The sequence below is a fragment of the Ctenocephalides felis genome, unplaced genomic scaffold (assembly GCF_003426905.1).
Source record: "Ctenocephalides felis isolate EL2017-DRISC unplaced genomic scaffold, ASM342690v1 CF-g0.4_SCAFFOLD_03572, whole genome shotgun sequence".
Classification (NCBI taxonomy): Eukaryota; Metazoa; Arthropoda; class Insecta; order Siphonaptera; family Pulicidae; genus Ctenocephalides; species Ctenocephalides felis.
The window spans coordinates 22,024,378-22,040,504 of NW_020539726.1; the positions used below are offsets into that span (position 1 = coordinate 22,024,378).

The 16,127-nt window shown below is 27.2% G+C and overlaps 1 protein-coding gene across 1 annotated transcript; it reads left to right on the forward strand.

The window, feature by feature from the left end:
• Positions 1–3,390: 3,390 nt before the first annotated feature.
• Positions 3,391–15,865, forward strand: LOC113387939 (facilitated trehalose transporter Tret1-2 homolog). The gene is made up of 9 exons (XM_026625321.1): positions 3,391–3,499; positions 9,344–9,479; positions 11,276–11,490; positions 13,018–13,162; positions 13,243–13,441; positions 13,507–13,667; positions 13,749–13,944; positions 14,288–14,471; positions 15,555–15,865. The coding sequence occupies exons 1-9, from the start codon at positions 3,452–3,454 to the stop codon at positions 15,759–15,761; spliced, it is 1,491 nt and encodes a 496-aa protein (XP_026481106.1). The 5' UTR covers positions 3,391–3,451; the 3' UTR covers positions 15,762–15,865.
• The last annotated feature ends 262 nt before the right edge of the window (positions 15,866–16,127 follow it).

The window sequence follows — 16,127 nt, forward strand, 5'->3', positions numbered from 1 at the left end:
CTCAAAAACGGTTGGACCGATTTCAAAAATTTGAAAGCCATTTGTGCGACGATCGACCAAGCCGTTTTTTTTGTAAATCGCAGAGAAGTGAAAAATTTTTCGTCGACGTTTTAGCCCGCAATTCTGAATCGATTTTGAACATTCAAAAACTGTTCGAAAAATATTGGTTGGAAATCTTGTAATAAAGTGTTAAAAAAGTTTTTTTCGACTATTTTTATGATTTTTTATGGTTGATTCCATAGTCTTATTGATCATACTAAAATATTACGGCCATACGTCGTTTAATTTTAAAAAAGTTTGCAAGAATTAGTATTGTTTTTTGACATTTGTCAAAATTAGACCTTTCATCGACATTGGCTCGAAAACGCCTGAACCGATTTCAGATATTTATAAACCATTCGATGTATTTCAATGAGGACTATCGTTTGTCAGTTTTGTGCGACGATCTACCAAGCATTTCTTTGTAATTTGGAAAAAAGTGTTATAGTTTTCGTCCACATTTAAGTTCATACTACTAAATCGATTTTAAAAAATCAAAAATTGTTTGAAAGATATTAGTTGGGAATGATATTGATTAGTTTTAGGTGAAGCCGTTTTCTCACGTAATATTATGGCCTTACGACAAGTAGTTTAATTCTAAAAATTCATCAAAATTTGAGAAAATGGGTAGTTTTTTTGAGGTTTGTTAAAATTAAAATTAGACGATTTACTTGGTATAACGACAGAGCACTTGGTCTTAATGAACATACTAAATCATTAAAGTACTACGGAAACTGGTTCAATTAGAAAAATTATTGATTTTTTTTAATTTGCTTTTAGGAAATACTCCGAGTTGACGTGATCGTTCGTTTTCAATTATGTGTAATAAATCAACTCGGAATACTTTAAATCACTCTTAAATTAATTTATTTTTTATTGATTATAGTTCGATTATTAACTTCCCGAAGGTGAAGTTTATGTTTTCATAAAAAAATCCGATTTGCTAATTTTATGTTTTCTCGACGTTTCAAGCCATTTTGAATCGAATGAGACCAAATTTAGAAAAAGTATGTGTGTGTGTGTGTAAACAGATTTTTTGCCGTAAATTGACGTTTTCTCAAAAACGGCTGGACCGATTTCAAAAATTTAAAAGCCATTCGATGTATCTCGATGAGGATTATTGTTTTTCAGTTTTGTGCAACGATCGGCCAAACCGTTTCCTTAAAAATAGCAGAAAAGTGAAAAAATTTTTGTCCACGTTTTAGCCTGCAATTCTGAATCCATTTTGAAAATTCAAAAACCGTTCGAAAGATATTGGTAAATTAATTTATTTTTTATTGATTAAGTCGATTATTTGCACATATCGGGAAGTTCATGTAACTTGCCTCAAGGCGAAATACCAGTACCAACTAGTTAATTATGAATTTATACCATTTTGAGTGGTGCTTTAGAAACAAAAACCATAAATTAACTGTAAAGCAATACATTGGTTAATCATAATTAAATAGAATACTAAATGCATTTTCAGAGAAAAAGATTTACATGTAAGCTAGAGTAAATCAAATCAGTTTGTAACATGTTCTCAATAGAGCTCAAATAGTTCAAAAAGTGAAGAAACTATAATTATTTTTCGTTTTTTATTATATGCATGCATTTTGAAATCAACATTGATATAACAGAATATATTAAAAGTTATTGAAGTAAAACTACTTTAGAGTGCAAATCCGTACAAATGCAACGGAAGTGAGTTACGGCAGATAAGAGTCGAGAAGATAAGAGTCAAGTGCCAATGATTCGTCATTCAATCTCGATGATATCATTTCTATACGGGTCGATTGTGATTAGTCGTCGCGTAGGTGAATAGAGAGCTGTCGTTGTATGAGTACCGATACCAACAAGGAAATCGGCATAGATAAATAAACATTTCAATGTTACATCGTAGTACAAATCTTGATTTAATGAAAAATGTCTGAATAAGAAGTATATTTTACACTGTTCCTTGTAAATATTGATTAATAAGATAAATGATTAGTAAGTTTATTGATTAGAAATTATTTCTATATTATTCGTAGTGTCTATAAATATTTGAAGTTAACGGTGGAAATTGGCACGTATTTTTCAGACAAGAAGTTACATGAAACAATTACATGATGAGTGAAGTTGCGAAAACAATATTTGTTTAGGCGTTGTTGAACATAATCCACTGTGTGAACGAATATTATAGAATTTATTAATCAGCAATTACTTCATTTCTCTAATGAAGGTTCAATTTTAAATGCTAATTACAATGACAAACCGATCGTGTCATATTTGAAGTATGACTTTAATCATTACATTATTGTTTTTAAATATCATACATATTTTTAATGCTATTATAAATAAATAATTTATGATTTATTATTATATAAACGTATATAACGGTGAGCACTAATAAATGTGTGCATCACGAGTGTTGCCACATTACTCATTATTCAAAATTATTTTATGATGTATTTATTTTTACTTAAATAGCTTCTTGTAATGCCATATTGCCAATGACTGTAGAAAATAAGTTTTCTTTCAATCGTGTGTAAACCTTACGCGCACTCTTTTTTTTTATATAACAAGTTTTGGCTATAACATCATAGCGTTCATGGAGTGGAAAATAAAGTTTTTTATTCTTATACCTTGATATCCTTAGCATAAGTTATGCTAAAAATAACAACACTTATATTTGTGGTAAGAGGATGTGCTCTATGGTAATATACTAATTCAATAGAACTAAACATGAATAACAGTTAGTGAAATATCTGATAGTTTCAAATAGAAATGCTAAATAATTTCTATTCTAGTCTCAGAAAAATCAGAATACTATATGCGATATTTTAATAATTGTTATTCATGTTTATTTCTGTTGTTGGTCTCAAAAAAATATTACCATAATACACAATGCACATCTTCATACCATGGAGTATTAGTTTTATTTATGTTACACTAAATGATGGATACGATGTAAGCTAAATCGTATGCATATTAAATATACATTAAAAATTTTTTACAATTTTTAGTGATGTAACACCCAATCATTGGACTTAACTCATATATACGAGACTCATATATAAATTTAAGTTTGTGTGTGTATCGATATAAGATAAAGTTAATTATGCATCCTTGTGATCGTCTTTCATTGTTAATAACTTTTATCAGTCACTCAAACAATTTTTTTGTTAAAATTTATTTATAATCTACATTTGTCGCAAATGACAATGGCTCAAACGCAAGATACTCGTGTTTGCACAGCAAGACGCAGGACATTCATGAATTTAATTAAATGTAATTGTTTGTGAATTATTTGAACAAACTAGAATTGTTCGTTACTTGTACGTAGCCCATCTAGGATAGGTGATGGTTGTCACAGTAGTGTCTGATAAGAGCTCCTAGTGATAGCCCAATAGAGTTATACCTATTAGAGAGATAGATTTTAGACTGAAACATGGAGAGAATACGCAGGAAAGAACGACGAAGGGCGATTTTCAAACAGGTATATACAGTTTTTCGTGGAAATAAAATTTTCGTAAAATTAAAATAAAATTTTGTTGGTGACTTAATTTAAATTACTCGTAAAGAAGAAATTTTTCAGTAATATACGTGCTGGGTTTCAACAGATAACCTGGAATGGAGACTCATTAACATGTTTGATACGGTTAATTAAATCACAACAAAATATTTAAATTTTATTGAATAGCATTTACCGATTTAAAATAATAATAATATTTAATTACTTAAAACATCAATGGGATATAATTTTTATAAATAAAATTAAACCTAAAGTAGTAAAATAAAAGTAAAAGTATTTAAGTATTTAAGTAGTTATGTAAGTTTTTCGTGGAAATAAATTTTACTTACGATAATTTAAAATTTCGTTGGTGATTTAATATAAATTCTTGATAAAAAAATTAATTTTCGAAAAAGATTTAATTTTTATCCTAATTCAATATCCTGGATGAGAAAACATCTTACAGTGATATTTGTGTTAATTTGAACTATTAAATTCTTATGGTTAAATCATTGAAAACTAAATATTTTAATTGTATTAAAGTGCTTTTTAAGAATGTTACAAGTAGTTAAAACATCAATCAGACACATTTTGTAATAATAAAATGAAACTTAAAATAGTAAAATGATTCACGTAGAGAAAAAACGACAAAACTCTATTATCAATCAGGCGTCTTTAGTTCATCGTGAAAATAAATATTACTTCATTTAAAATAAAATTTTGTTAGTGTCTTAATTTAAATTCTGGTGAAGTAGACATGCTAAAGTGATTTTTAATAAATAATTTTGACAATTTTACCAATTAAATTATTCATAAATTATCCAAAATTAATATTTTGAAACGTTTTTTTCTGATTAAGAGCCTCACGAATAACTTCAAAAATATTTGTATGCTGATATTAAAATATTAAACAGATTTATATTTTAATATTTAAAATAAAATCTAAAATAGTAAAAAATCTAAATGAAACTATTAAATTCTTACGATTAAATGATCTAAAACAAATTAAATAAATTTGTTTCACTTCTTTGCGTTTCTTAAAATATCACTCAAACGCATATCTTATAATTAAAATAAAACCTTAAATAGTAAAACGAAGACATAGAAAGTAGAGACGAAATTAATATTTTCAACTTAGTTTTTCCGGGAAATAAATTTTACTTATTTTAAAATACTTTTTTTCTGGTATCTTAATTTAAATTTTTGTCAAAAAAGAATTCTTACAGTAAATTACGTTTTGAGTTTGAAAAGATAAATTAAAATAATAAAATATAAAATTATCGAAAATCTGAATATTTTAATTTTATTGAATCGCTCAGTTCTGATATCATACAATACATGACTTTCTAATCGTTAATATAAACAGTAGCTAATTGTGAAAATAATTTGCTAATTAGTAATATAAAAAAATTAAATAAACTAATAAAGTCTGCATACTTTTTTTAATCAAAGTAATATTTAAATCTAAATAGACTTGGTTATAATATTTATATAATAAAATGTGTAAATCTGTAAATGTGATTTTCCGGATAGTAATATTCTAAATGTCCTCATAATAGTATTTTAAAAATATATCATTTGTAATTAGTATTATTTTTCTTTTATTTACATTAACAACTAGGAACGTTGGAATAACAAAAATGTCAGTTTTAGTGTTATTCAGTGAAACAAAAATGTTAGAAAATAAATGAAGAAAATTATCAAAATACGCGAATTATAAATTAAATAAAGTAATTACGGTTTATTTTTATTAATATAATTTCAATATTGTACTACTTATATAAGTTGTTTTATAGTAATACAAAACCAAATTTTTCTTTTGATAATCTTTTTCATCTGGCGATGTGAATGGACAAATTTCCGATGCCTTACTTGCTTTAGAATTTTTTTAGTATAGTAATTTTTATCAGTATATGCAATATATTAATAAAAAAATTTTTTTTTTTCAATAATGTGATTTCTTGGTCATTATATAACAGTTTATATGCGAAACAAGAAGACTGCATCACTTGCATTATAGAGCTATAATTTATTAACCTCTCTACTACAAAAACAACTGCGGTGATAAAATTTAATAATTTTTTTCCTTGTAAAAATAGTGACAAAACCGCGACTTACTCGTATATAAGAGTATTACAAGACTATGCTTTAATTTGGTTTCAAATGCTAATTAGTAGTTTTAAAAAAAGTATTAAAATTCATTGTTAATGAATAATATGAATAAAATACTAAATATAAACTAAATGCCTAATATATTTTCCTAAAAATGTATATAGATCCTCTTCTTATCCTTAAATCATTTTATTTAAATCAACTCTTAATTTTAGTTCTGCTTTTAAAGTCAGCATGATAATGAAAATACAATAAAACATGGATCCTAAATCGTATTAATTATAATTACCTAATAAAAGTAAATAAATCAAGTACGTCTGATATTAAAATTATATCTTCGATTATTTGCTCCACTAATCCATAAAAATTAAAGAGTTTTTAAGTAAATATATTGATTATAATTAAATATATAAATTAAATCATGTAACATTTGCTTAAGATTAGCAAAACAAATAAAATTAGTCAAGAAGTCAAATGAAAATTTAAGGTCAACACACCATATGTTATATTTGTATATAAGCATATATATTAGCAATTCAAATAAATTCAATGAATGTATTGACTTATGAAATTCAATCTTTAAATAAATTTAATTTTCCAAAGAGTCAATGTGTGTTCAGTATTTTTAAATACATATACACAATAAAAACTATAAAATTTATTTTATTATCATTATATCAGGTTCCTTTGTTTATAATTTTTTCGGTAAAATTGTAACAATAATTTATTTAATTTTTTAAAATTACTGAACTAATCCCATTTTAATCTATATGAGATGAATAAATTATTTTAAATAATTTTACTCGAAATGAATTTATATAACTAAAAGAGTACACATATTTATTTGATTATTATTACACATAACGCCATTTCGAAATTTGTCATTTTATAAAACCACGGAATAATTTGTAAAATAAAATGAAGATTCATGATTATTAATTAATCTAATTATTTATTGAAATTGAAGTCGTTGATCTTGTTATCGCAATACATGTAATGGAAGATTTGTTTAATAAATTGAATGTATAATAAAGTCTTCATAAATATCTTATAAGAACAAAAGAGAGTAATTGGCATGTTTATTTTGTTTTAAAACATCTGTGAAATACTTATTGTAAATGACAATAATATTTGAGATTTAAACATAAACCTGTAAAGCTAATAGAGAGATCACACCTGAACCGATTTCATATGAAAATGTAATTAACCTCAATATATTTGTGTATTTTAATAAATGTAGAAAGTTTTTGATAATTTGTATTGCATTTATTGTAAATTTTCACGCTTTTACAATGAAAATTAGAAAAAAAAATTATAGAGTAAATGCCCAATTTGATCTTTCTTCACATTGACTTTCAAAATCAATAAATCAATTTTCTTCATAAAATATAAAAAAGAAGCTCTATTATTCTATCTGTAGTTTTTATATTCCAAATATGATAATCTATAAATCATAGAAATGCATTACATTAATAAAATGTAGGGAAAGTCCCGTAACGCCGGACGGCACCAAGCATCGGACACTCTATTTAACACGTATTATTTAAGCAAGTATAATTTTTTTCATTTCAAAATACAAGTCTAACATAAATCATAATTTAATAAACATTTCGTAAAATATTTTTTGATTTCTTTATAAATAACCTTAGGTGTCCGCCACTAGAGGACTTCCCCCTAAATAATATAACAAAAAGTTTCTAATATTAAGCGATTCTTCATGTAAGCATTTAATTATTACTTTAAAACATATTGATAAAATAACAAAAAGTTTCTAATACTAAATGATCTTTCATTTAATTTAATTACCTATTAGAACCTTACGTTTATACATTGTTTTTATATGTTTTCTAATTATTAACGATGTTATTCAATAAGTCATTGCATAATAGATAAATTATAGTATTTAATATTGAACTTTGTTTCTTCGTACTTTCTAAGTTCATTATTATCAATTTTAACGCATAAACTTCTTTCATTTTCATTTTTTTAAATTTTTTTTTAAATCAATTTTTTAATTTAATTTAAGGTTTGTCGAATTCTGACAACCTTCATATAAATATAGGCGCAGTTATATGAATCTACAATATTACTGCAACAATAAGCAATCGTGCTCTGTATAACTACATCCGTCCAATTTATTTAAATGTATATACGTAATATCTATGTCATTGTGAATTTTATATGAAAATGCACCTTATCATTTATTTGGTAACAGTTCAAGGAGGATATTAAAAATCAGCTGTGCGATGACGCATAGATCATGTTTTATTTATATTTTATTGTTTTGGTTTAAGATAAAACCGTGAACTTGTGACTAATCAAATTATAGAAACAATTGCAGTTGTAAGGATAACAATTGATATAGAAAGTAGGGAAAATTTTTATTTTTTCTTATATTTTTTTAAGAAAATAAGATTAAAATGCCACTTGCCAAGCGACTTCAAATAAAACACTAGATGATTATTTACATGTTCAATGATGAGATCTGAATAGAATTAACTAAATTTATCTTTTCGTTTTCTATAAGAGCTTTTGTAAATTATGATATTGGCTAATCAATTTATTTTTAATAAATGTACATGGTCAATGATGAGTGAATTCTATATATTATATTTTTTAAATTCTAACTCTTTTCTCTTTAAAACAATATGAAAACCTACTAGACAACTAATTTACACCTCAAAAAGAAAATGATTAACCAATATCATAGTTTAGTTTATTCTATTTTCCTATTTAGATCTCATCATTGAATATGTACATCTATTAAAAAGGAATTGATCAACTAATATCAAAATTTACAAAAGCTCTTGAAGAAAACTTTAGATAATTCTGTCTAAAGCTCATCAATTGAACTTACAAATAAAATAATCTGCTAATCGATTATTAGAAAAGAAATTGATTGACCATTATCAATGCACAAAATGCGAAATAATGCAAAAAAACGTATAGATAAATTTAGATAATCCTATTTAGATGTTTTCATAGAGCGTTGATAATCATTTTGCCATTAAATTTAAATAATCATTATCCATTGAAAGATTTTCATACAGATTAATTATCAAATATGTTATTTAGTATAAGACGGCTTTACCATGTCTATGTGGCAAGAGCTTTGGCTGTGCAACCCAAGGTTCCAAGTTCGATTCCTATATCGAATCACCTGATATCAAGCAGTATTATTTCTAATATTTTATCTAATTCTATATCTAAATAAAATATTTTCCAAGTTTAAAAACCCTTTCCTAAGAATTGTTGCATCAAACTTAGAGTCATCAATATTAAAAAAGTTTTAATAAAAAAAATATCGAACGGAGATGGGCCAACCATTGGGTTACCTTCTAAAAAGTTACTTTTCTAAGAAGAGTGTCATTTTATACTATGGCATGAGTGGTAATGTCGCAAGTATGCCTAAATCTTAGCTCTAGAGTCTTTCTTTGAACATATTATTTCACAATTAATAATATTGAATACATATAATATTTGTATATATTTAAATAAGCTTATGCTGTAAAATATACAAAAATCATATATTAGTGTTGTGTTGTAATATGTATAATTTGGATAGTTGGAGATGAGGGAACAGAATTGATTAGAAAGTTCCAAGGGCTTTCTTTAAAAAATGTATTGGTGGACGCAATTATAGATCTGAGTTTTAAATTGGCGTAATAGACAACAAAACTTTTTATTTTTGACAATAATTCATTTTTTTCTTTCCAGCTATGGTTGACCCTTGCAGTTTCAATGGCCTTTCTAGGAATTGGCTTAGTTCGCGGTTATTCCGCTTCGGCGCTACCGTCACTGAGAGATTTGTCTCCTCATTTAATTCCTGATAACGAGGCATTATCTTGGGCAGGTAATTAGTAATTAAATATGATAATAATGCCAAATGAGGTAAATAGTGAGGTCCGTTAAAAACCAGAACTTCATATAAAATATTCGGTAATATCAAGATAAAAAAAACAATGAGAAGTGATGTCTTACATATTTAATTATAGAATATACTTATTCAAACTCATTCATACAATTAGCTAAAAAATCAAATAAATCAATAAAAAACTAGTTGGTTTGGTATTTAGCCTTGAGGCAAGTTACATGAACTTCCCGATATGTGTAATTAATCGACTTAATCAATAAAAAATAATTTAATTTATGAGTGATTAGAAGTATTCCGAGTGGATTTATTACACATGATTGAAAACGAACGAACACTTTGACTCGGAGTATTTTCTAATAGCAAATTTTCAAAAATCACCAGTTTTCATAATTGAACCAGTTTCCATAGGACTTTAATGATTTAGTATGTTCATTAAAACCAAGTATTCTATCGTTATACCAAGTAAATCGTCTAATTTTAATTTTAACAAACGTCAAAAAAATACTCATTTTCTTAATCTTTGATTAATTTTTAAAATTAAACTAAATGTCGTAAGGCCGTGATATTTCAATAAGTTGTATAAGACCGTGATATATATCGCCAAAAAAAGTTCCATAAAAATCGGCTTAAATTTTTTTTTCAACAGTTAATTACAAGAAAACGGCTCGGTAGATTTTCACCTAAAACTAATCAGTATCATTCCCAACTAATATCTTACGAACAGTTTTTGATTTTTTTAAATCAATTCGGTAGTTTGAGCTTAAATGTGGACGAAAAGTTTAACACTTTTTTTCAAATTACAAAGAAACGGTTTGGCAGATCGTCTCACATAACTGACAAACAATAGTCCTCTTTGAGATAAATTTCTGAAATCGGTTCAGGCGTTTTTGAGAAAACGTCGATCAAAGGTCTAATTTTGACAAATGCCAAAAGAACGATACTAATTTTTGCAAACTTTGATGAATTTTTAAAGCTAAACGAGTTGTCGTAGGGCCGTAATATTTTAGTATAATCTAGAAGACTATGGTATCTACCGTCAAAAAAATAATAATAAAAATCGTCGATTTTTTTTTTTAAATCTTTATTACAAGAAAACGGCCCGATCGATCTTTACCAAAAACTAATCAGCACGATTCCCAACCAATATCTTTCGAACGGTTTTTCGAACGACGCAGCCGATCGTCACACAAAACTCAGAAACGCTAGTCCTCATCGAAATACATCGAATGGCTTTTAAATTTTTGAAATCGGCCCATACGTTTTTGAGAAAACGTCGATTTACGGCAAAAAATATGTTCACATACACGCGCACACACACACACACACACACACACACATACACACACACACATACTTTTTCCAAATTTGGTCTCATTCGATTCAGAATGGCTTGAAACGTCGAGAAAACATAAAATTAGCGAATCGGATTTTTTTATGAAAACATAAACTTCTCCTTCGGGAAGTTAAAAATATTTTCAGTTTTCAAATGTAATAGCTTAGCAGCATATTTTCAAATATCTTTTCTTTAAACTCATGTGATCCTTCTTCTCTGTCCTCTTTATGTATGTGATCTTTCTCTATCTTTCTTAATTATATTTTCTTCAAACTCATGTGATCCTTCTTTTCTGTCCTTTTTATGCATGTGATTCTTTTTATGCATGTGATCCTTTTTATGCATGTGATCCTTTTTATGCATATAATCCACCCTGTCTTTTTTACTTATATTTTCTTCAAACTCAGATGATCTGTCTTTATTATATGTAATCATTTTTTAGGTTCCGTTCCCCCTTTGGGTGCCCTGATCGGTTCTCTTCTGTCAGCACCTCTAATGCAAAAACTTGGTCTTCGGCGAACATTGATGATTTCATCACCACTTTGGGTTGGCAGTTGGGTTCTAATTGCATTAGCTACTGCGCCGTGGATGTTAATTGTTGGCAGATTTCTAACCGGTTTAATGGTCGGTGTCGTACTTCCGTGTGCCCAAATTTACGTAAGTAAATTTAATGTACATAATATATATTAAATACCGTCAACCATTTTTATATCAAAATTAGCAAGGAGATGCTCCAACTTAATTAACTGTAGTTTTGATATAAACTTTTGGTACAAAAATTTTAGTTTTAACTCTTGATGTTACATATTTAGATGGCTAGCCATAAATTATTAAAAGGAAGATCACACGGTTTATTGTAAAATAAAATGTATGTTTTTATAAATTAAGATAATTAATAAGAGATTCATTATTATTATTAATTAAATTATTAATAAAATATATAATTAGCAATATTATATCGCTACCACCTCAGCAATACAATAATGCTAATTATATCTTTCATTTTTAATTTGTTAGATTATCAAAACATACATTTTATTTTACAATAAACCGTGTGATCTTTTTTTTAATAATTTATGACTAATCTAATTATCTAATTATCTGTCACCCACATCACTTTCCCATCAGTGATGTAGTCACAAAAGAGTAGTATGTTTATAATCAAAATTTACTCAAATAAGAAAATATATTATTATATTTTGGCAAATACTTTTATTAAAATTAATTAAATTATTGAAATTTTTTTCGATTACAAGTTTTAAGAATAATTAGGTAGAATTGAAAATAGAACAATAAAATCCATATCTGATTATAGACATACAAATGTAAATATATAAATATATTATGTTTTTTCTGTAAATTATTATTCATTTAGCCGATTTTGCCGAAAAGTCGAAAAGTTTAAAGCGCCTCACTGAATAGTAACCAGCATTGCATAACGATACAAGAAATAAGAGATATATTATATATTTGAATGCAAGACAAAAAAAAAATATAACCAAATCCAATTTTTACTAAATAAATAGATCTATTGCATCTCATCAAGTTTATATTAAATAAAAATTCTAACTTTACCCAATGGCAGCATTAAGACATTGGCTTCTAAATTGAATAAATCTAGAAATATCAAATTCATCCATGATTCTAAGACTTTTTTTTCATTTTCTGAAAGTGACTATTATTTGCATTATTTTTGTAACCGTTACATTGATCTATTAGTCTTATTTACCACTTGACAAAACATTAATAGATCTAATTTAATCTCAGTTAATTATTGAAATATTGAAATTAGTGCAACAAAAAATCTGAAGAATCTTTACTATATTAATTATATTAATGACCATGATATAATATCCAAAATTTTCATATAAGTCATTATAACTTCATTAGATAATTTAGTTAAAAATATATCAAGAAAACTTAATCAATGAATTTTTTTGCGAAAATTCCTGGAAAAACACTATTTGAATCACACATATGACTGTCATGGCCCTATATCAAAACTTTTATTCTCTTTCTATCAAATTTTGTATGTTAGATATAGCTCATGTCTATATTTTTAGTGCATTTAGCGCCACAAATGACTGGCACATATAAACGTGGCACAGAGAATTTTGAGAAACAGTCCGTTTTTTACATGTTCACAAAATCGTATAATAATGTTAAAAATGTTTTCACCTGTAGGTTAGCGAATGCTGTTCCCCAGACATTCGAGGAATACTTGGATCTCTTCCTTCACTATTTATGTCTGGGGGAATACTCGTCTCATACATTTTAGGAACTTGGCTACCATGGGACAAATTAGCTTGGAGTTCTGCAATTTGTGTCGGTAAGACAACATCATTGATCGCATCTTTTACTTCAAACTTAACATTTCTTTTTACCTGTTAATATTTCATTCATACATAGGTTTAATTATTCTTGTGGTAATACCTCTTCCGGAATCCCCGGTGTGGCTTGCTGGTCATGGAAAAACTGAAAAAGCTGAACTTTCGCGACAATGGCTGCATTTGGAAGAAAAGAAGAATGACATTTTGATGATAGAAACAAATGGTAAAAACACCAATGTTGAAGCTACGCCAGAAACCAAAACTGAAGAAATCAATAAGTAAGTAAATATTTAAAATAATTCATGAAAAATTATTGTCACGATTGCGATTTTCTTTTTTGTAGGGATAGTAATGATGAAAACGAGAAGGCTTTCTCATGGAAAACTTTAACCAGTAGACCAGTCCTTTGCCCACTTGGTATTGGTTTGGTAGTTTTAGCTTTGCAACAATTCAGCGGTATAGATTCTGTGGTGTTTTACACTGTTGATATATTCAGATCATCAGGTAAAACTATCAATTTTTGCAACAACAAAAACTATATTATTTTCTATGCTTCGTTTAACTGACATCTTTTATCAATTTAAGGTTCCTCTCTGGATGGACACATAGCAACAATTCTCGTAGGTCTTGTGCAATTAATATGCAATGGTCTATCATTGTTGTTAATCGATAGAGCTGGAAGAAAACCTCTTTTGATAGGTTCCGGAGCAGTGATGTCCATGGCTATGGCATCTATGGGAGCTGCTTTCTATTTGCATGAACAAGGAAATGATTCATTAGGGTAAAATTAAATGTTCCATTGAAACATAGATCTTTCTAATGTTGGAATAACGCATTTATAAATTATCACCAACTATGCAAAAGCAATTCAGTGAAAGAAATTATTTATCAAGACACTTCTTGCTTGTTGGTTACGTTAGTCTAAGAGGCACTTCTTGCTTGATGGTTAGTTGATCTTAAAAATTCATGCAAGGCAATAATTCTGATATTGCATCTGTGCCAATTTAACATAACATTTAATTTTTTTTTTATTATGTGATGAAATTATATTATCGTATGAAATTGTAAGTTACTTAATAACGTCTGTTTACTTTAGAGATTTAAATTAATAATTTCTATTTTAGGTTCCTACCCTTGGTGAGTTTGGTAGTATTTATGATTGGATTTTCATTCGGATATGGTTGTATACCATTCCTGTTGATTGGCGAGCTGTTCCCAGCAAAACAACGAGCTCTTCTAAGTTCAATTGCAGGCTCGTTCAATTTAGCAGCAATGTTTTTAGTTATTAAAACATATCACATGTTACAAGTAAGTAGAAGTAGTAAAATTTTTTATTGAAACACTGATCGAAAAAAAACAATTAAAAATGATAACGGTGCTAGTAACTTTGTTACAACCTTTTGTAAGCACTTCCAGTGCACACGATTGCATCCCTTCGCCATTTTCACCTCAATGTTTAATATGTAGACTGGGGTGGGCCTTAATATGGATATTTTTGAATTTCCTTGCTTCCAGAGGCTCAAATGCTTATTTTGATTAATAAAAAAATTACAACAAAAATTTGATATATTTCATAAACTAAGTATTTACTTAGGAAGAAGAACCAAGAAATTTTGGTTGGAAAGTTAGAGTTATTAATAAGAGCTAAAACTTTCAGAGAATTTTTTTTACAATTTGGAAGCTTTTGAGACCCTTGGAGCAAGGAAATTCAAAAATGTCCATATTAAGGACCACCCTAATGTAGACTCATACTTCTGATAAGTATTTTTGACTTTAAAATCCTCCTTAAATCCTTGAATATTGCTAAAAGCTAAAACTTTCAGAGAATTTTTTTTACAATTTGGAAGCTTTTGAGCCCCTTGGAGCAAGGAAATTCAAAAACGTCCATATTAAGAACCACCCTAATGTAGACTCGTGCTTCTGATAAGTATTTTTGACTTTAAAATCCTCCTTAAATCCTTGAATATTTTCAGAGCCAAAACCGGCAGCATACATTTGATTCAGTATGCAAAATAAGTGTTCTCAAATAATAAACCTCATTTTTTAAATATCTTTTTGAAAGCTCTTATTCAAGAGTATTTTTGATGATGTTTACAATACTTGATACTAAAAATAATTTTAGTTTAGCAGAAAACATAACTTTCTGACTTAGTGACTTATTTTCATGTGCAATTACTACTATCATTCCAATGAATAAATTTTGTAATTGGTTAGCTGACCTCTTCACTTTTCTATTCAATACTGCATATCAATTTACGTTACAGTCTTTTAATTTACGTTTGTAAGCATTTTGTATAATCCTTTCAAATTATTTTAATTATTTTAGTTGTAATTTTAACATTTTCAAAACAAATAATTTTTCTATGATAAATAATGTATTGTATTTTACAGGATATTTTAACATCAGCTGGAACATTTTGGCTATATTCTATCCTATGCGCTTCAAGTATTCTGTTTGTGATATTTTGCGTTCCTGAGACAAAAGGAAAGTCATTGGAAGAAATTGAAAGACGATTCCAGAAAAAAACACCAGTACCTCAAAATGATTCTGATTCAAATCATAAGGTCGCAGAAAAGAATGAAAAAACCAAATTGTAATAAAATTTTGATTTTTTAGGCTAAATATTTTGTTTTTTTAGAAAATAATTACAATATAAACGCGTAGATTAGGCTATAAATTTGCAATGGTACTTATAATGAAATACACATGCCATCAAAGTTATGCATAATTTTACTGAATTAATTACTAGGCATTAATTTATTTTATCAAACATAAAGTAAATTAATTTCAGTAAAAAATCAGTATATTCCGGTATTTTCACATTTTTTCTTTCAAGAGAAATATTGCAACCAATAAATCAAATCAATTATTTTGATTCCAAAAATTTTCTTTTATACTCTTAATAATTTCACTTAATATTTATATTCATCAATTTTACAATTTATTTTTAGGATTAATTGTAC

Bases quoted from the DNA above. Each gene is read 5' to 3' on its own strand.
- LOC113387939 (XM_026625321.1), top strand. From the start codon at position 3,452: ATGGAGAGAATACGCAGGAAAGAACGACGAAGGGCGATTTTCAAACAG. The intron at 13,163-13,242 runs GTAAGACAACAT...ATTCATACATAG, and splicing joins GAGTTCTGCAATTTGTGTCG to GTTTAATTATTCTTGTGGTA. The intron at 13,442-13,506 runs GTAAGTAAATAT...TCTTTTTTGTAG, and splicing joins AAAACTGAAGAAATCAATAA to GGATAGTAATGATGAAAACG.